Source organism: Pseudopipra pipra, chromosome 16 (genome assembly GCF_036250125.1).
Source record: "Pseudopipra pipra isolate bDixPip1 chromosome 16, bDixPip1.hap1, whole genome shotgun sequence".
In the NCBI taxonomy this organism is placed as follows: Eukaryota; Metazoa; Chordata; class Aves; order Passeriformes; family Pipridae; genus Pseudopipra; species Pseudopipra pipra.
Genome location: NC_087564.1, coordinates 2937972 through 2957748, shown reverse-complemented (window position 1 = coordinate 2957748; position 19777 = coordinate 2937972). Strand labels below are relative to the sequence as shown.

The 19777-nt window shown below is 55.6% G+C and overlaps 1 protein-coding gene across 4 annotated transcripts; it reads left to right on the top strand.

Moving 5' to 3' along the window:
* The first annotated feature begins 1426 nt into the window (after positions 1–1426).
* Positions 1427–19252, top strand: PGAP6 (post-GPI attachment to proteins 6). 4 transcript variants are annotated; one of them, XR_010434667.1, is made up of 14 exons: positions 1427–1563; positions 5628–5805; positions 7354–7561; positions 7669–7802; positions 8169–8434; positions 9604–9932; positions 10632–10725; positions 11325–11448; positions 12047–12183; positions 14013–14191; positions 15140–15286; positions 15689–15805; positions 16292–18281; positions 18482–19252. XR_010434667.1 is itself a non-coding variant. In XM_064672677.1 (13 exons), exons 1-13 carry the CDS (start codon positions 1461–1463, stop codon positions 16586–16588), a joined length of 2313 nt encoding a protein of 770 aa, XP_064528747.1. In that variant the 5' UTR covers positions 1427–1460; the 3' UTR covers positions 16589–19252. The 4 variants fall into 4 exon arrangements, 2 of the variants coding, with proteins under 2 accessions (XP_064528747.1, XP_064528749.1); XR_010434668.1 differs by having other exon boundaries at positions 16292–18740; positions 18821–19252; XM_064672677.1 differs by having other exon boundaries at positions 16292–19252.
* The last annotated feature ends 525 nt before the right edge of the window (positions 19253–19777 follow it).

Genomic DNA, 19777 nt, shown 5'->3' with positions numbered 1-19777 from the left:
TGACATGTCCTATAGCATCCCCACACAGTTACAGTGAATGCTGGAGAGCTTTTCTCAGGGAACAGGAGCTACTCTAAGGGACACAAGCTGTGAAAAAATAGGTATTGTAACATGCTGTGGATCTGACTCTGTCTCATGTGAGATAAGCTTGATTAATGCTCAGATCTTTGACTTTGAATCTCAGTTTTTTTCCTTTAAGAGGAAAATAACTATAAGTGGAAAGAGCATTGCAGGAAAGTAATTCATAAGGATTGGCTGAAGATGAGCTGATACCTTTAAAAGTGGAGTTGAAGGCTAAATTAATGTAGAATGAGAACAGAGGATTGATTTGTTCTTCTCTTAGAAGGAGAGCTCTGAAAATCCAAGGATAGTATCATGCAGGGACAAATGGAAGTGAAGTAAGAGTGAGCAAATTTAAGCTGGGAATAAGAAGAATAGTCCCTTCCCATCCCAGGCTTTATGTGCTCAAGCTTCTGGGCTGACTTCAGGAAAGTCTTCTCCTGAATGAGATGAGGGCATTGCTAGCTCTGAGCACATAAGGTGTTCTGACTGGGCTTTTGGTGATGTCAGACCTCCCAGGAAATGACTGGCACTTCCCTATGGGATTTCCTTCCTGTACCTAATGAACTTATCACAAGTGTATCAGGTCTGTGAGGGCAAGAAGCAAAGATTTTCAGCTCCCAAAGTAGAAAGTCCATCTGGACTGGAAACAGGTCTGAAGTCCTCAACCAAGCTGACCTCGAGTGATGGGAGTTTTGCCTGAGCAAGGACTGAGATATTTCCCAGGCTGCATTGTTCTGCTGGGAAACACGAACACATCAGAAGGTATCCCAAGGAAAAGGCATGTAAAAGGGAAGATTCCTGGCTCTTTTGAAGTCAGCTGCAAAATCAGAGAATGAGTTGACCATGCCTGTAAAAGCCACATCTCCCGTGAGTCCTATGAACATGGCAGATACGTGGGAGCAGAGAAGGCAATCGGACTTTCTAGGAACGAGTATAAAACCACCCTTCAGACTGCAGGGCCGAGCCTCCCCAGTCATTTCCCTTCTGCAGGGCTGAGCGTCCCCAGTGATTTCCCTTCCAAGCGAGGGCACAGTGGGCTGCCCGGTTATGACCGAGGCATGCTGATATCTGTGATTTCAGCTTAAACCCATCTTAAATCACCATCTGACTCGGCCTTCACGGCAGGGAGAAGCAAACCCGCGAGGCTCCCGCGGGAGCATCACCACCGGCACCACCGCAGAGCTGTCTCCCATGGGGATGCTCCGGTCCCCGGCGGTGGCACTCGGGAGGGCAGCCCCGGCTCCTCGCTCGCCGTGATCGGGAGGCGGTCCCGCGGGGGGGCCGGTCGGAGGCCGGTCCGGGGCCGGTCCGGGGCGGGGCGGGCGGCGGAAGCGGCGGCGGCGGCGGCGGCGCTGCGGGGCGGGCGGCGGGGCCGGGGCAGCGGCGGACGGGCGGCCATGGCCATGGCCGGGGCAGCCGGGCCGCCCCTGCCGCGGCTGCTGCTGCTCCTGCTGCAGCTCCTGGCGCTGCCCGCCGGCCGCGGAAACCGCACCGGCCCCGGTGAGTCCCGGAGCGGCGGGAGCGGGGGGACCGGGGGGGCTCGGCGGGGCCGGGGGGCGGCCGGCGGGGTCCCGGGAGGGGAGAGGCGGCGGTGGGAAAGCGGTTGGGTTGTGTTAGAGGGAGCCCCGGGAGCTGCCCCGCATCCCGCGGCTCCTGCCGGGGTGGCTCAGCGGTGACTTTGGAGTGGTTTCGTGCTCTCCCGAGGGATTCGGGAGCTCCTGAGCATCCCCGGGGGGCAGCGTCTGTGCCGGCCCTGCGGAGCAGCGGGAGGTCGGGCCAGACCCGGAGCGTTCTGCTGTGTTGGCAGTGCTTGTTTTCCTTGGCTTTGCCTTGTTTTTAGGTTACTTTACTTCCAGCGCATCCAGACGGATGGACGGGAGCGGGGCTTTTGGCAGAGCGGGGGGTGCTGGGGGTGCGGGGGCCGTGTCCCTTCTCTCCGGAGGGTCAGCCAGCTGCTGTGGCGGTGGAGAGGTTTGGGGAGGTGAGGTTGTTCACCTGCTCACCCCGTCGCGGGGGTCGGTGGTTATCCGCTGTCGATGGTGGTTATCGCTCCCACATAGTCCGCAGAGCGCGGATTCTGCTCGGGGAGCCAGGGGTGAGATGGCCCCGTGCCCCAGGCCCACCCTGCTCTGGCATCCTGCTCGCTGGGTTCCCAGCCCTTGGAGAGCTCCGCTGTGCCTCAGGTGTGGTGCTGGGTTTGTCCCGGCGCCGTCCCGCCGGCTGTGGGAACGGCTCTGCAGGGAATGCCTCCATAGGGAATGCCTCCGTAGGGTTACGTCTGGGCGCTGCTGAAGATCGGCTCCTCCACAGAGGAGCGAGAGTCCCTCGCTCTGCAACATTTCTACGTGGATTTTCGACCCCGGCGAAAGGAATGGGGTTTTCTGTTACATTTTAAATGGCCAAACATCCTGCCACATAGTCCTGTCTTGCCTCCAGTCGGGCTGAACATCAACTCTGTAGCTTTAGACAGCGTCTGCTTTGAAATGAGAGCTTCGTCCCTTTGATGGGAAGCCCTGTGAAACCACCAGTCAAGGTATTATTTCCTAAAACTACCATGAGATCATCTTTGGACAAACAAACTCAAGCTGTACGAGGTGACTCTTTACTCTGAAATTGAAATAATGCGTCTCCTCTCAGCATCATCAGGGATTCTACTGCATTCTGTTTCTCTTAAAAGCACTTTTGTTTTTTGCATAATACATTTGAAACCTGCTTATGCAAAATCTGTATGGGAGAAGATGAAAACAGCATCCATTTGACAGGTCCCTTGCTCAGTTTAAAGCTTGTTTTACGCCATGGGACAGTCGAGGGGGACTTTCCAGGTGTTGCCAAGCAGACTGAATAGATTGGGATGGACACATAGGGAGCACAGCTAATACCAGAGTACTCTATCGATGCAAATGGAGTACACACCTCCTCTGCTGTGACCTGTCTTTCTGGCTTTTCTCTACTGATGTTCCGTTTATCTGCCTGTGGTATTTCCTTGTCAGCCCAGGCAGAGGTGCCCTGGGAGTCACATACCTGCTCTCTGGGTGCAGCTGCCCAGTGCAGCCTGTGAGTGGGGGCTTGGCCCTTGTCAGCACAAGAAGCTGTTTCTCAGTGGACTTTGTCCACAGCCCCAGCTGCTGCCTACCTGGTGACAGGCAGTGTGTGGGCAGGGCAGGTCTGCCTGCCTTTGACCTGCTAATGCGCTGGAGCTCACTCTGTATAATTGACCAGTCCTTAATAAATAGCACTGCTGATTGCTGGAGTTTTTAATTTTGCAGTCTGCCTGCCCTCTCCTCCCCAAAAAAACCACACAAATCATGCTTTGGCTTTGTGAGGACGTGCAGGATGGGTGGTGACCGTGGCTGACAGCTGGTGGGGTTGGAGCAGCAAGTTGTAGGTTGCCTGATGGGACCTGTTGCGTTGAGCAGGACTGCAACCCTAATCATGCCTTGTGTCCCTGCCTACCCTCATCCTGTGCCCAGAGATCTCCATGGACTGCCAGAAAGGAACATGCCAAGTGCATGCAGGGTGTGCTGGGGACATAGACACCACTGATGAAAGCTCCTTTCCATAGGCTTTGTGTGTGAAATGTTCCCGGGCTTGCAGGGGATCACAGCCAGCTCTTGTCCGCAGTCCCCACGCACTGCGCTGGAGTTCCAGCCAGGGAGCATTTGCTTGAAAAGCCCCTTTTGTGCATGACCCCGGTGTGGGGACCGCAGTGGGACAGCTCTGCCCACAGGCTGTGGACTCCTGGCTGTCCTGCTCAGGGCTCACCTTCCCCGTGACCTTTCCTGCCTCCGTGCACTGCTCTGCTCCCTCGGCTGGACCCCGCGGCAAGGTCAGGCGGCCGTGCTCTTCCTCCATGAGCAAATCCTCCAGCTGGCTTGCGTGGCTGGTATTTCTTGCTTTCCTGTTTCCTCCTTTCCCTGCTGGGCTTGCAGGGTGCCCGCAGGCTTTGGCTTGGTAATTTGCCAGGGAGTTAAACCCATGATTACCGTTCCTGTCTCTTTGCGGTGCCGTGGGTGCAGGCCGGTGAGTGTCCTGCTTTGGGGCACAGATCGTAGTTCCTGCTAGGATTAGATCCCTCTTGGCAAGAAGTACATCCCAAGGATCTGGTCCCACTTGAGGGCTGTTCTCCTCTTTCTCTGGCATCTTTCTTGGGTCCTCTGTGTTTCCAGCATGACCCTGTGCAGCAGTGGAGGAAGGCAAGTTAACCCACACTCGCTACTTATTCTGTAATAGAAATGATGAATCTGCCTCTGAAAGGCACCACAGTTTCTCTTCTCTCCAGAGAACTCCAAAGGAGAAAAGGAGCATCTGGAAGCACTCTGCAGAGATGTGAAGACATATCTTCTACCCCCTTGCTGAGTGTTATGAACCTTGTTTTTGGAGGGGCAGCATGGTCTTGGCTCTGCTGTCTCCGTGCACTTTTATCCCTTTCTCCGCTCTGGTGTGATGCTTCTTTTCCAGCCCTGAGTTGCAGTCTGCTTGGTTTCATTAATGTATAACTTTGCAGGTGAAAGGATCATCAGGCTGGGGGTGATCTGTAGGTATAGCTGGGCAGAGGGATGGAATGAGGGATAGTTAGTCCTGATGTCACTTTGACTGAGTAGCTGCTGTCCTCTTGCATGCCCTTTCAGCATACCCTGGGGCTGTTCTTGCTATCCCAGCAGCCCTTCTTTCAGCTAGGAAAATCTTTAGAGTTTGGAAGGTACATCTGAAAGCAGAGTTACATTTGCAGCACATGAAATTTTCATCATGTTGTGTGTCACAGGGAGACACTACATGTGCCTGAGCTGAGTAAAATGGATAATCACAAAACGGTTTGGATTGGAAGGGACCCTAAAAATCATCTGTCCCTCTGCCATGGGCAGGGACACATTCCACTAGATCAGGTTGCTCCAAGCCTTGTCCAGCCTGGCCTTGAACACTTCCAGAGATGGGGCATCATCCACAGCTTCTCTGGGCAACCTGTCCCAGTGTCTCATCACCCTCACAGGGAAGGATTTCCTCCTAACATCTAATCTAAATCTCCCTTCTTAGTTTAAAACCATCTCCCTTGTCCTATCACTCTCTGCCCATGTAAAACATCAGCCCATGCACTGAGCAGACAAACAAGGGCACAGCTCTTGCCTCTTGGCACCATAAACTGCTGCTGGGTCCTGGGGCCCCCCTGTGCTACCTGCACCCCTCTGCTCTGCACTGTCTGCCCCAGGGTTTGCTGCTGCCTATTCCATCACCTTCTGCCATCAACCTTTCCTCCTCCCTGCTGTCTCTGGTGGTCTCTCGTCTTCAGAGCACATCTCAGAGCATGGTTTAGGCATCTTTTAGTGCTCTCCTTCTCTGGGTGATGGTTCATTGCAGGGGTGTGGGTGGTTCTGGCTGGTTCATATCTGGGATATGTGATGATCATCATGGATCATCACATATCTAGTGGGACTGGGATGAGAAATCAGGGACTCAAAGGGCCCCTCTCCAGCAAGATTAAGCTTCCCATGTGCTTCTGTGGGTGGATAAAGCCCTTGAGCCTGCCCTCAGCAGCTCCCCCACCAACTGCTGTGCTCTCTCCCTTCCAGACTCCCTGTATGTCTCCGAGTACTTCTCCCAGAGTGCACAGAAGCTGTCCTTCTACAGCTGGTATGGGAACGCCAAGCTCTTCCACTTCCATGTGCCAGAAGACACTGTGCTGCTCCGTTGGCTCCTGCAGGCATCCCGGGGGAAAGGACCCGAGTGCACCAGCATGGAGATCACAGTGTATGTATGTCCCTGTGCCAGGGATTGCCCACATGGGCGTCCTGTCCTCTTGTCCTGGTTGCTCATGCTGGGGCTGGTTGGTTGTAGGAGGCTGGGCATCTGTTCCTCAGCTGCAGGAGCCACAGTTTCTTAATGTACAAGCACTGGATCTGTGTTTAAACCTGTAGGAGTGTTTTGTGTTCATGTTGCCAGTGAGTCTGGGGCTACCTGTTGGACCTGCTGTCCAAGAGACCCCTTAGAGATGCTGGAGAGAGCTTCACAGTGAGGATGGTCTGCTGTTCACACAGAGGTGTTCCTGGACCTTTCTGTGCCTGGCAGGACCCTGCACGTGGTGCCAAAGGATGTGGCAGGACTACAAGGGGCTTGAGTGCACCCAAACTGATTGGATGTGGACAAATTCCCCAGTACAGAGGAACTGAAGAGACTGGGGGCACTTTGGGAGGGCTGTGGCTGTGTGTGGAGCACAGGTAAAAGAAGAATGTCACGTCCTGCAAACATAAGAGCATGAGAAGATTGTAAATGCAATTTCAGTGCAAGAATTGGGGTTAAAGCAGTACTTGACTTGTTGGAAGATTTGAGTTCAAAAACCTGGAAGAATGTTTGGAGGGTAACAGGTTTCCTGGGCAAGTCGTGCCCGTGGAGACATGTGGGTCTCCGACACCCAGTTCACAGAGGTCTTGGGAGTGACTGAAGCTGCTTGGCTTGTGCTTCCCTGGTCTGTCCTGGGCACAGACCAGTGCTCTTAGAAGCTGCTCTCCTGAGCAGCCTGTCACAGGCTTTCTGCTCCCCAGAAAGGTTTCCTGTAGTTTGGGCATGTGAGGGACAAGAGAGCAGCTAAATTAACCCCCAAGAAACAAAGGCTAACCCAGACAAGCTCCAAGGGGTAAAAACATACCACCTGTCACATTTGCTTCCTGGACCCATTACATTCTGCTGCAGAGCAGCCCAAAAGCGAGCAAATTAAATGCCAAATTGACTGAATAAATATCTTGCATGTTACTCAACTGCATGTGTTCCTGCTACTTCAAACGCTGGGCTGCTTATCTGGAAAGCAGAAGTGCTGGGGAACTGAAGTCTGCAATATGGGCCTCCTTGTAAGCATCTTTTTAGTCTGTCTGTCTACCCTTCCTAAAAGAGGAAATAGGAAGATTCAGATCTTAGCTGGAAAATGAAAGCTCTTTGTGGATGGCTTCCCCTGTAAGGGGAATTTGCTGATGGTTGTAAAGAAGGAGTAGTCTTGCAGCTGGGGCTTAACCTTAGTAAGTGTTGGAAATTTGCTTCCAGGCTTGATGGAACCATGTTAATCCTTATCTTAATAATCAGCCAAGTTACAGCAATCTCTAAATAAATCCTGGATAAGCTAATAGCAGCCAGTCCTCACCAGATGAAAACGAGGGCTCCTGTGTTCCACTTGGAAATGTGGGGGTTTCCAGCCTGCTCCCTCTCCGATCCCAGGCCAAGCTGGGTGTCCTCTGAGTTTGTATCCCATTTTATCTTTCCAGTGCCCGTACACCCCTCGGTTCATTGGCACTCTGGTTTCTCTCACAGGCACTTTCGCCACGGAGCCCCTCCCGTGATCAACCCCCTGGGCACTCGCTTCCCTGCCAACGCCACCGTCCGTCCTTCCTACAACATCAGCATCGCCCTGAGCAGTGCTGTGCAGAACACCACCTTCGTGAACGTCACCACCCCCGCTGCAGGGGACTGGTTCATCGCTGCCCACCTGCCCGAGGCCGCCGGCAGGATCGAGGTGAAGGTGAGGAGGGTCCTGCCGAGGGTCCCGCGGAGGGTCCCGGCCGCACGGCCCTGCCCGGTGTGTCTCCTCACAGCCACAGCTGACCCCTGTGCTCTCCCCTCCCGCAGGGTTTCTCCACTCCATGCCCCTATATGTTCCAGGCAGATATGTTTGTGCTCAGACTCACTGATATGCCTGTCCTGGAGCCTGGTGTTCCCATGCCACACACCGTTGTCTCGCCTGCTAAGCCACTGCATGTCAAGTGAGTGAGGGCAGCGGGTGGACAGAGGGGCACGGGGCGGGGAGGGATTTCCCAAGGGAGCTGCTTAGGGGGAAGCCACTGTTGTTCCTATGGGGGGTCTCTGAGCCTGTCTGCTGAGCCCCCTGCAGCAGTGGTAGGGTTTGCACGGGGAGCACACGAGCACCCTTCTCCAAGTCTTCCCACGTGGTCATAGAGGTTCGACTGCGGGAATTTTAGTTCTTTGAGATGTTTCCCTTGGGAAGGATTTTCACACCACCAACCAGGGCAGTCCAGTTCTTGCCACAAAGCCCTGGGGACTGTGGTGGGTCATGGCTGGCTTGCACTGAGAGTACAAGCTCTGCAAAGTGCTGTTCCCTCCTCCCGCAGGGTCTTCGTCCCCAAACATGCCGCGGGGATGCGGTTCCAGCTGCGGAGCTGCCTGACAAGTGACCAGAAAGCGTGTGCTGTGCGGGTGGTGCTGGGCTCCATCACACTGCCCCAGTCCTTCCAGAAGACCCTCACCTGCACAGGGAGTGCAAACTGCAGCCTGGCCCTGGACTCGCCCCCCTGGGAGAAGTGGCTGCAGATCATGGTGGAGAGTCTCGGCACTGCCAATGCCAGCGTGTCCATGGAGATGCTGGCTTCTTTCACAGGTGGGATCCCGCTTCCTCCAGCCCTGTGGAAAGGACCAGAGGGAACTCTGTGTCTGCTGTGTCTCTCTTGGGCCTTTGGTTGCCTGGCTGTGGTGGCCTGCATCCCCCAGCATGCTGGTTGCCTCCTCTTGGAGGCCCAAGGCCTAATCGTTGCTTTGGGGTCAAAAGTGAAGGCTCCAGTGTCCACTCCAGAGTGACACTTGCTAGAGCTGCCGGTTTTGGAAATGCCTGAGAAGTTCAGGGTCTCTGAAGCAATGACCTTTTCCAAAGGTTGTTTGGGAAGCAGTGGCTGGCTTAAGATTTGGTGTGAAGAATAGTTTGGGGTGAGTGTACCAGACTAATGCTGTGTTGACTATCAATTGGCCACAAGCAGGTTATGGACAGGAAACCATCTCACAGAGGTTTACATGGGGAAATGTCTGGGTCTGTAGTGAGGGGATGTCGCCATTTCAGGTGACACCTTGTGACTCAGGGGGTCACAAGTCCCTTGTGGTGTCTTTGCATCCTATTACCTGACCATAATCCCTGTTTGACTGCTGGAAGCTCACCAACTAGGTACATTTTTAAAGCTTTCTTCTGCTGGGGGTTCTGCCATCCCCTCCTCAAAGCAGAGCCTCATCCTGTGTGCTGGAAGGCCTGGCACAGGTGTTAGAGGGGAGCACAAGAGTCTTTGGGAGCAATGGACAGGCTCCAGCACTGGGACTCTTAAGTGTCACACTCAACTCCATCTGCCATGATGGCTTGTGCCTGTAGCTTCACTGGGTTGGCTTCTCCTTTCTGCTCAGTCTTGTCTGCTCATGTTTGGGGAGCTGGGAGAGACTTTTATGCAGCCTGTGGCTCTGGGACAGCTGAGTGCTCAGCTCTGCTGCTGGCTAGTGAGTAGTCCCTGGGTACCTTGATGATGCTGTGTTATCCCTTCTTCTCTTCCCCCGTCCCTGCAGCTCCAGGGTGCTTCCACCCACTGTACTGCTGTCTGGCTTCCAGCACTGTCCCAGTTTGTGGATGCTCCCCCTGCAGAGGTGGTGCCTTTCTGGGGCTGCAGCCAGTGCTGCAGTGATGGACACCCCCCCAGTTTGTGCTATCACTTGGAGGGCTGGAGCTGCTGGGGTCTGCCTGGGTGAGGTGCTGGTCCTGGCTGTGCTGATTCCTGTCCTTCTTATCCTTTACAGTTTGCAGACCAGGAAGCGCCAGTTCCTTCCTTAACTTCATCAGCCTAAACCAGAGCCAGGCTGGTGCCAGACCAGGTACCACAGGGGCAGCAGGGAGCTCTGCTCAGGCTGCTGGAGAGGCTCCACGCAACACGTCTGGCCAGAGGAGCTCCTGCCTGCAGAACCAGCCCGTGGTCCGTGAGGACCTGGATGTTGTGTCCGTGCGCTACAGGCTCCTCAACGGTCCCAGCGTGCCCGTGAACTCCCTGTCCCCGACCCTGCTCCTGCTCAACCTCAACACTGGCATGGACAGCGGGGGCTCCCTCGTGGTCAGTCTCCTGCTTAACAAGGTGAGGGGGCTGACTGATGGTTGTGCCCTCTTTGCGGGGTTTTGTCCCTGCTCCTGGGCGGGTTTGCCAGCACACTCCAGGGGTTGTGGGACTACTTCTCTTTCTTTCTGTTGCTACAAAACACTCTGAGCCTGTTCTAGCTGCTTCCAGCATGTCCCACCTGCCAGCTCCAATTCGAATGCCACAGCTTGCGGCATGTGGCGGCGGTGATGCAGAGGAGACAAAACGGGAAGCAGCTGCAGTGCCATCTTCTCCTCGGGAGCCTGGCACCTTGCCACCAGGAGAGGAGGCTGAGCAGGGAAACTCAGGGATGTTCCTGCCCAAGTCACTGATTCCCAGGCTCCTTCAGGGACCCCCCCCAAAATCAGCCACCTGAAATTCTATGAAACTTCCCGAGGGCTGGAGCAGGGCTCAGCCCTGATGTCCTGCAGCCTCTGGTGGTGTTGATGTGTCAGTGTCCCAGCTTTGGGGCAGTTCCCCCGGGAGGGTCTCTTGCCTTTTAGCCACTACATAACACGGTGGCAGCACAGGGCGAGGTGAACATGGGTTTGGTCAGAAACCTGCTGAATCGATGATGGGTGACCTGCAGGATTTACTGTCACCTGCTGCTCCTGTCTGCCGTGGGCCCTGTGGGAGATAAACGGTGCAGGGGGATGGCATTGGGGTGCTGTGACATGGGACACTGCTCTGTTTGCACAGACATCTGTGAGCCTGACCAATGCCACCGTGGTTGGATGTGTGAGTGCTGCCTCCCCGGTGCTGTCCCTCAATGCCACACGGAACTGCAGCACAGGTAGGAGAGGCTGGCACCTGCCACCAGCTCAGCTGGGCATCTCACTGCTCTGCTTTTAGACCTCATGGGCTGTCAGCTGACTCAGGACTTCGTGGGGTGTCCCAGGGAAACTGATTTTGAACTGACTCAGGACTTTGTGGGGTGTCCCAGGGCAGCTGATTTCGGAACAAACCCTCCTGAGGTCTTTGTGCTGGCACATTCCCAGGGTGCTGGGGTGCAGGTGGTGGTTTGGCACCAGGAGTTAGCCTCCACTAAAGGAAGGTCTGGTTACCAGCTCTTCCAGCCTTCTTAGCAGGAGGTTTGGGGATGGTCAAGGCATTGCTGGTGTGCAGAGAAGCTAAGCTCTGCACTGGAGGAGTAGCCAAGACAACAGGCTGTTCCAGGTGCCCTGTGCTGTGCAGACAGGTACTGAGAATTGAGATGAATGAAAAAACAAGGGTCTTGGGAGCAGGGATCCTCTCCATCCCCCTGGTGCCTCCTGAGCATGGGAGCAAGGAGCCACTGGAGCATCTGATTCCTGTGTGATCAGTCGCAGCCTGGGGTTGTTGTGGGCCCTTCTTCCCAAGTCTGGTCCATCACAGCACCCTGTTTCCTTCCAGCTTTTTCCCAGGGCTACCCTCTGAGCGTGAGCACATCCTCTGCAGAGGCAATGCTGATTGTCCTGTACCCTCAGACTGATGACTGGTTCCTGTCCCTGCAGCTGCTCTGCCCAAAGGGCCAGGGGTGAGTCTGGTGTGTCATCCCACCCTGGGGCCTGTTCAGAGCACTCTGCCTCCAAATCCCACTGGCCTTGGCTCTTGTGAGCAAAACTGACCCTCAGTCCTCACCTCTGGGAGGGGGGAGGCAGTGGGCACCCAAACAGCTTAACCAGTGTCAAGCTGGCACATATCATGCAGACTGCAGATGGCAGAGCCTGCCTGGGTGAGCTTCCCCTTCCCCTGGTGGATTTTGAGGTGATAAATTGGGAAATAATTGCTGATGTTACCCTTTTGGGAGGTCTTAGAGATGCAGGCAGCTGTGCCCATACTCCTGCAGTTTGCCTCTCTGCTAGTTTTCTGCCTGCTGGGATGAGTGCATGATGTAAAAGAGTGGTGGTTACACTGGTCTGTCATGGGGTCTGGGGAGAGCTGACACCCACCTGGACATCAGTTTGGCAGTCCAGGTGGAGAGGGAGTAGACTCTGCTCTGAGGTCGTAGGAGGGATGGAGCAAATCTCCAAATAGCAGGGAGCTTGCATGCAGGAGCACGGTTAGATCCTTGGGAGCAGGGCTCAGGGCTGCCCAAAGGTCTGGGGTGCCAAGGGGACCTGCTGTCCTTGCAGAGAATGTCCCAGTGCAGAAGCCAAAGTGACGGTGTTCGCGTACCTCACCCCCTGCTTCAACGACTGCGGCCCCTACGGGCAGTGCAGCCTCCTGAGGAGACACGGGTACCTCTACGCTGCCTGCAGCTGCAAGGCTGGTGAGTGCATTTTCCTGGGAAGCTCTGCCATCCTCCCCGAGGGGAGGACACTTTGTAGGGCGGTGGTGTTTGGGATGGGGAGCCTGGGGTCTGCTGTGGCTGCCGGCGTCACAGCGCCCGGGGAAGCGCAGTCTGGGGAAACACAGGGCACCCCAAGGGTGATGGGGAATTGGGCTTGGAGGCTCCCCGGGGCTTGGAGAGGTGTTTCTGAGCATCCCCAGAGAGATTAGGGAGCTTGAAAACGCCTATGTCAGAGTCTGTGCCTTTCAGGGAGGTTTGCTGTGTAGGTTCCTGGTGTGGGATACAAGGAGTCCCTGTCTGTCTCCTGCCAAAAGCCTTAGACTCTGGAGGTGCCCCTGGAGGAGGAACATCTGTGTCAGCTGCTAATTATCTTAATGGCCTGAGAGGATGGTGCAGTCTGTGCTGTGGGGAAGATGAGCTCTGCTGTGCTTGGGTGGCTCCGTGTACCTGTTCTCAGCAGAAGGACAAGGCAGACTGTGGTTCCCTGCTGCTCTGGGCCTGAGCCAGGACCTCCCTGCTGCAGTGCTGATGATGGGTGAGGAGCGAGAGGGAGAGCAGCATCCTAATTTCCCCGAGGGCTGCCAGGTTCTGGGAAGCCCAGAGCACCTCAAGGGAACTGGGGAATCAGGCTGAGGACAGCTTTCCGCTGAATCACTCGCAGCAAAATGCCCCATCTGCATATTGGTGACCCAGAAATAAACCAGGGAGAGCAGCTTCCCTGCTGCTCTCCAGGGCCAGAGCTGCTCTAGTGACTCTGGAATGGGATGGATGTTACTTTTAACTAAGCTCCTTGACCGTGGAGTGCCTGCACATCCCTCATCTGCCCTGAGGCTGACCTCCTTTCCTGAAAAGGAGGGCATGGGCATCTTAATCTTTAATTAAAATCATTTAAATAATAAAAAAAATGCAGATTTGTGTTTATAGAGGCTGTCTCAGTTCAGTCCTTGGTATCCAGTCAGAGGCTGAGAATTGTGCCCTATGCCAGGCACTGTCCTTTAGGAAATTTTCACTCCCACCATCCTGTGCAGCCCTGGATGTCACCGTGGGCTGAGGCAGTGGGTTTGTTCACCTTGGAGGAGTTGGAGTGGGATCAAATTGCACTTTCTGCTGCCCACGGGGTTACAGGGACCCTGGAACTGGCTCTGCAGGGGGAGCACAGGGAAGGGCAGGAGCCCACAGACATAGGCTGCAGCAAGGAGGCTTCCACCTAAATCAAAGAAGACCAATCTTTTCCCCCTCAGGCTGTTTGTCTTTGCACAGTATCCAGGTCTCCATCCTTGGAGATCTTAAAAAGTCAGTTGGACAAGGCCCAGAGCAGCCTGACCTGGGTTTGGGGTCTGCCCTGCCGTTACAGGTGGTAGGAGAGAAGCCCAATGGCTTCCTCAATGCTGGGGATCATTCTCCACCCTGGTTCCTGGGACCTGTAGGGATCTTGCAGCCAGCTCATACCATCATGTGAAGCCTTGAATGCTGTCTCACAGCAAGGAGCATGTGTGTTGAGTTGCTGTGGGGATGGAAAGTACCAGTCTGGGTGTAGGATGGCCTCAGCTACGTGGGAACAACCTGGGGGATGTCCTCAGAGCAGACATGGAGCTCTGCTGGGGTTCCCCAGCTTCCCACAGCAGAGCATGTGATGAGTAACGAGACCATCCTGAGGACTGTGAGTGGCTGATGGAGTGAGGGAGAGGAGGCTCTGGGATAGTCCAAGTGTGTGACTGCACCTCCTGAGGCATCCCAGGCTCCTGCTGGGGGCTGTGGGATGACCAGGTAGGGCCTGTGAGATCCACAGAAGCCTCTCTGCTCCGCAGGTTGGGGTGGGTGGAGCTGCACGGACGACACCAAGGCCCAGTCCATCGGGGCACAGAACCTGGCCACCCTCCTGCTCACCCTGAGCAACCTCATGTTCCTGCCAGCCATAGCAGTCGCTGTCTATCGCTACTACCTGGTGGAGGCCTCTGTCTACACCTACACCATGTTCTTCTCCACGGTAGGGACTGCCTTCTGTTGGGTCCCCCTCCAGCTCCCCCCTGGGCATTGGGAATGCTGCACCAAAGAAAAGTCCTTGGTGGAGCAGCCCATCCTGGAGCTCCACAGGTTGCTTCTAGGATCATTAGACAAGCACCTCCATGGACATGTCATGGAATCATGGAATTATGTCAAGGGGTTGGAATGGACCTTAAAGATCATCTAGTCCCAACCACCCTGTGCCATGGGCAGGGACACCTCCCACTAGACCAGATTCCTTAAGGCCTTATCCAGCCTGGCTTTGAACACTGCCAGGGTTGGGGCATCCACAGCCTCCCTGGGCAAGCTGTTCCAGTGTCTAACCACACTCACAGTAAAAAATTTCTTCCTAATATTTAACCTAAATTTCCCCTCTTTCAATTTGTACCCATTACTCCTGGTACTGTCACTACAGTTCCTGATGCAGAGTCCCTCTCCAGTTTTCCTATAGCCCCCTTCAGATACTGGAAAGTTGCTGTGGAGTCTCACACAACCTTCTCTTCTCCAGGCTGAGCAGCCCCAAAATTCTCAGCCTGTCTTTGTAGGGGAGCTGCTCCACTCCTCTTACCAACTTCGTGGCCTTCTCTGGACTTGTTCCAACAACACATTTCAGAGCTGGAAGGGGTGTTCTTTTCCCTGGGATCTTCAGCCCACACTGAGGGTGCTCATATTTGGGGCTGGGACCCCAGGGATGGAGATGGGGTTGGAGCATTTAGCACCAGAAGGTGCTGTCCCAGGAGCTCCTGGCTGCTGCTGGGAGGGTGCAGGTTGATGTTTGTTCTCACTTGCTTTCCATAACGCCAGAGTGGTTTGGTGGAGCTTCCTGGAGGCACTGCCTGCTGTGGGCTGAGCCTTCTCCTGCCTCTCCTTCCCAGAGCACTGTGTGGTGCTGCTGGATCCACCTGGCCTTTGCTTTTGTCCCTGGCTGCAGTTCTACCACGCGTGTGACCAGCCGGGCGTTGCAGTGATGTGCATCATGGACTACGACACGCTGCAGTACTGTGACTTCCTGGGCTCCGTGGTGTCCATCTGGGTGACCATCCTGTGCATGGCCCGGGTGAAGAAGATCCTGAAATACGTGAGTGTCAGGTAACCCCGCGTGGCCCGGCCAGCCCTGAGCCAGCCAAGCCACAGGTGGCCACGCTGAGCCCTCTCACCTCTGTATTTTAATGACCAGCCCGGTGACAAAGCCTGTTTGTCACCCAGTGCCACCCTGATTTTTAAACCAGTGGGTGTGTTTTGTCCCAGGAGTTTGGCTTGTGAACCTGCATGCTTGGAGGGACTGGGCCTGAAGGGACTGAGGTTTGGGGGAAAGGTTTGTGGGTTCTCTGGTTTCTCCATCTGAAGGTGTTTCTCCCAACTCTTGCACAGATGCAGGGCTGGGTGGCCAGGAGGAGAGGTCCTCCCTGCCTCTGGCATGGCTGGCTGTGCTCTGGCAGTAGATGAGCTGCTGGTGGTAGTGGTGGTATCTCTTTTCCAGGTCCTTTTCATCTTGGGGACCTTGTTAATTGCCATGTCCCTGCAGCTGGACCGCAGAGGGGTGTGGAACATGATGGGTCCCTGCCTCTTCGCCCTCGTCATCATGATTGCAGCGTGGGTAAGTGAGGGCAGCCAGGCAGGACCTGCTGCCCTTTGCTCCCCTGCAGAGAATGATGGTGGCAGAGCAGCCCCAAGGCTCCAGCCCATCCACAGGCATGGCTTGGTCACCTTGAAACACCCAGGTGGAAGGGGCAGGGCAAGGGATTCACCTTCCAGCCCTCCACTAGCTGAGAAATCCCAGAAATCCCTCGGTTCTGGGTCTCAGCACAGTCCAGTGAGTGCACACCTGGAGCTGCAATGCTGTCCCAAAGCACTTGGCTGGTGCCCTGGCCAGGACCTATGGCATCTGTGCTGGGCTTTGGTGCCACAGCTGGAGGGGGCCTTTTGCACACAAGAGAAGGGCCCAAGAAGGGGAGAGGCCGCATTTCTCAGGGGCAGCAGGCACACCCTGTTGCTGGGAGGCTGGCAGATGCTCCAGGGTCAGGCAGACCCTGCCTGAGCTTCTGCTTGGCTGCTCAACCCCTCTGTGCTCTGACCCTCCCAGGTTCACCACGGAACCAAACGCAGACACTGCTACCCCTCCTCGTGGAAGCGCTGGGTCTTCTACCTCCTCCCAGGGATCACCTTGGCTTTCATTGCCATCTCAGTGTATGCATTCATGGAAACCAATGAGAACTACTACTACACCCACAGCATCTGGCACGTGCTGGTGGCCTGCAGTGTCGCTTTCCTGCTCCCTCCTCGGGACAAGCATAAGAAGCCCTGGGCTTGGTCCAAGAAGCTCACTTGTCGCTACCAGATCTGCCAGAACGACCGTGAGGAGCTCTACGCTGTGACCTGACCTGCCCAGCTCCCTCTCGTGGGGGTGGAGGGCTGGGGAAGCTGCTCTTTGCCTGGGCTGCCCCTCGCACATGGTCAATCCTCTTACTGCTCATCCCCTGGCCAGGGGGGCCCAGTGTGGACCGGGTTTAAAGGTGAAGATGGTGGGCTGGTCTTGTGGAGACGAGTTTGAGGCCACCTCTGCTTTTCTGCTGGGATGGGGCAGGCTCTTCATGGTTCCAGATCAAGGAATAGCCTGTCCCCCACCTCCCCATGGCCCTAGGGGAAATGGCCAACCCTTTCCCCCCCCCGCTGCATCCATGAGGCTTGGGCTTTGCCCACGCTGAGCTGGAGCCAAGGCTTTGGCTGCTGGGCTCTTCTCTCTGCCCCCTGTCCTGGCAGAGACCTGTGGGACAGGGGCTTCCCCTGCCATCCTGCAGTCAGCATTTGAACCCGAGAGAAGTTCTACTGATCTGGGGGGCAAATGCTGCTGCATGCCCTTGGTGCTGATGGGGGGGAGGAAGCTGATCTCTGGGAGTGCTGGGCCCTTGGCCTCAGCCTCCACCGGGGTCTGGAGCCTCTCTCCCTGTGAAACAGGTGTTGCTGCTCCTACCTGGTCCTGATTCTGGGGGGGAAGAATGAGGCTGGGACTTGGGCCCTGGATTCAGGATCAGACTTGGCACGAATGTGAAAAACCCCATGTGGGGACATGCAAAAGGCAGCAGTGGCATCTCAGCCAGAGCTGTGAAACCTGCAGCAGTGCAGGGTTTAGTGTAAGTTTGACTTGAGCTCTGTAAGGATCCAGGCTGCTGGTGTTCAGGGATTCACCGTTTTCCTCCTTTTTGGGGTGTTTGGTGTGGGCAGAGCTCTGCCTGGGTGGTCCAGGATGGTGCCTGAGCTGTACAGCCCTGCTTCTCCAGCCTGCTGTGCCTCAGAGGCTGGATGTGCTGCAGAGTCCTGGCTGATCTGAGGACACTGCAGTGTCCCACCCCGGCCAGGAGCATCACCATGGTCTCCCGAGGTGGCCATGGTCTCCTTTGCAGCGTCTGTCTCACTTAAGCCTTACTTTAGGGCACGCAGAAAGCAAGGGCAGAAACTTGGCAACCAGGGAAGTTGTCTTTGCCCATCCTTAATCTGCAGAAAAGGGCTCAAATCCATCGTTCCTTGCTGGTTTCATCCCAGCTGTGGTCGGTCTGGTGTGTGCTGCTGGGAGCCCCTCAGGTGGCTTTGGGGAGGAAAGAGCTACTAATGAAGGATTTGCCTCCTCGGGGTTATTTCTTTGCTTTGAAGAGCACCCAGCTCAGCTCTGCACTTTATCCCTCTGCCTCCCCTTCCTCTGCAAACTCCCACTTTTTAAGCAGGACAAGCGAAGGACACTTGTCTGCACCCAGCAGTGTCACCCCCCCATCACCACCCGTATCCCCCATCTTTCATTTGCTGCTGCCATCCAGGACAGCATGGCAGGAGGGGGGATGTTGGGCCCTCAGGGCTTCCTCCAACTTTGACCACTTTTAGGCACTTTTTTCCCCCCTGTCTCGGTTTGCACAGCGGCGTTGTGGCCCCAGCACTGTGGAGGTGACCGCCGCTCCTTCACAGCCGTGCCGTCCGTGCCAGGCCGCCGGGGTGGCCTGGGGGCCACCAGTGTGACCTGGGTGTGCTGCCAGCGTGACCCAGGTGCCACTGGTGTTGACATGGGTGCTGTTGGTGTGACCCAGGTGCCACTGGTGTGACCCAGCAGCTACCACTGTGATCTGGGCACTGCTGGTGTGAGCCAAGTGCTGCCAGTGTGACCTGGGTGCCACCAGTGTGACCCAGGTGCCACCAATGTGACCTGGGTGCTGCCAGTGTAACCCAGGTGCTGCCAGTGTGACCTGGGTGCCACCAATGTGACCTGGGTGCTGCCAGTGTGACCCAGGTTACCTTGGTGTGTCTGTGTGCTGACAGTGTCACCCAGGTTCCACTGGTGTGACCTGGGTGCCACCAGTGAGATCTGGGTGCTGCCAGTGTGACCTGGGCACCACCAGTGTGACCCAGATGCTGTCAGTGTGATCTGGGCACCACCAGTGTGACCCAGGTGCCACCAGTGTGACCCAGATGCTGTCAGTGTGATCTGGGCACCACCAGTGTGACCCAGGTGCTGCCAGTGTGACCTGGGTGCTGCTGGTGTGACCCAGGTGCCAACGGTGTGACCTGGATGCTGTCAGTGTGACCTGGGCACCACCAGTGTGACCTGGGTGCTGCTGGTGTGACCCAGGTGCTACCAGTGTGGGTGTGTGCTGCCAGGGTAACCTGATGCCACTGGTGTGGCCGGGTGTCACCGGTTACCATAGAAAGCAATAATTCCTCATCGGGCCTTTCCCTTCAGGGATTTCCGTGCTGGAAGCAGGAGAAGCTTTGGGGAGAGAAATCCCACTGACATGATTGTTTATTTTGTGTTTGATTGTTCGTTCTGCTTTGCCCTCCCACTGCTGGCCTGGCCCGAGCTTGGGTTGGTACCTGCAGCAGAAGGGGGGGTGTTAATTATTCTGGGTAAAATCTGAGCAAATTCCTGTGTCTGGGGGAAAAAAAAAAAAAAAAAAGGTTATTTTTTTTCTTTGCTGTTAATACCTGTGATTATTTTATACGGTAAATTTTAAAGCTTACGGTTTTATAATTTAATAAAGGTGACGGTATTTGCGGGCAGGCACGTGGTGGCTGCAGTCACAGAATCACAGAATTATTGGGGTTGGAAGCGACCTCTGGAGATCATCCAGTTCAACCTGGAGCGGGTGACACAGGAACGAGTCCAGGTGGGTTTGGAATGTCTCCGGAGAGGGAGATTCCACACCCTCCCTGGGCACCTGTCCCAGTGCTCTGACCCCCTCAGTGTGAAGAAGTTCTGCACAGGATCACTGAATATCCTGAGCTGGGAGGGACCCGCAGGGATCATCAAATCCACCTCCTGGCTCTGCACAGGACAGCCCAACAATGTCACCCTGTCCCCGACAGCCCTGTCCGAAAACTTCTTGACCTCTTGGTAGCTTTAGACCTGCACTAAAACATCCAAGGCAGCAGCTGTTGAGCCTGGAAAAGAGGAGATTGAGGGGAGACCAACTCAGGCCGTTGCCTTGGGGAGCCTGTTCAGTGCCCGAGCACCCTCTGGGGGGAAGAACCTTCCCCTGATATCCAACCAAACCTCGCCTGACACAGCTCCAGGCCGTTCCCACGAGCG

Excerpts from the sequence above, each read along its gene's own strand:
- PGAP6 (XM_064672677.1), top strand. The coding sequence starts at position 1,461 with ATGGCCATGGCCGGGGCAGCCGGGCCGCCCCTGCCGCGGCTGCTGCTG. Across the intron at positions 5,806-7,353 it reads ACCAGCATGGAGATCACAGT|GCACTTTCGCCACGGAGCCC; the intron begins GTATGTATGTCC and ends TTTCTCTCACAG. Across the intron at positions 10,726-11,324 it reads CACACGGAACTGCAGCACAG|CTTTTTCCCAGGGCTACCCT; the intron begins GTAGGAGAGGCT and ends GTTTCCTTCCAG.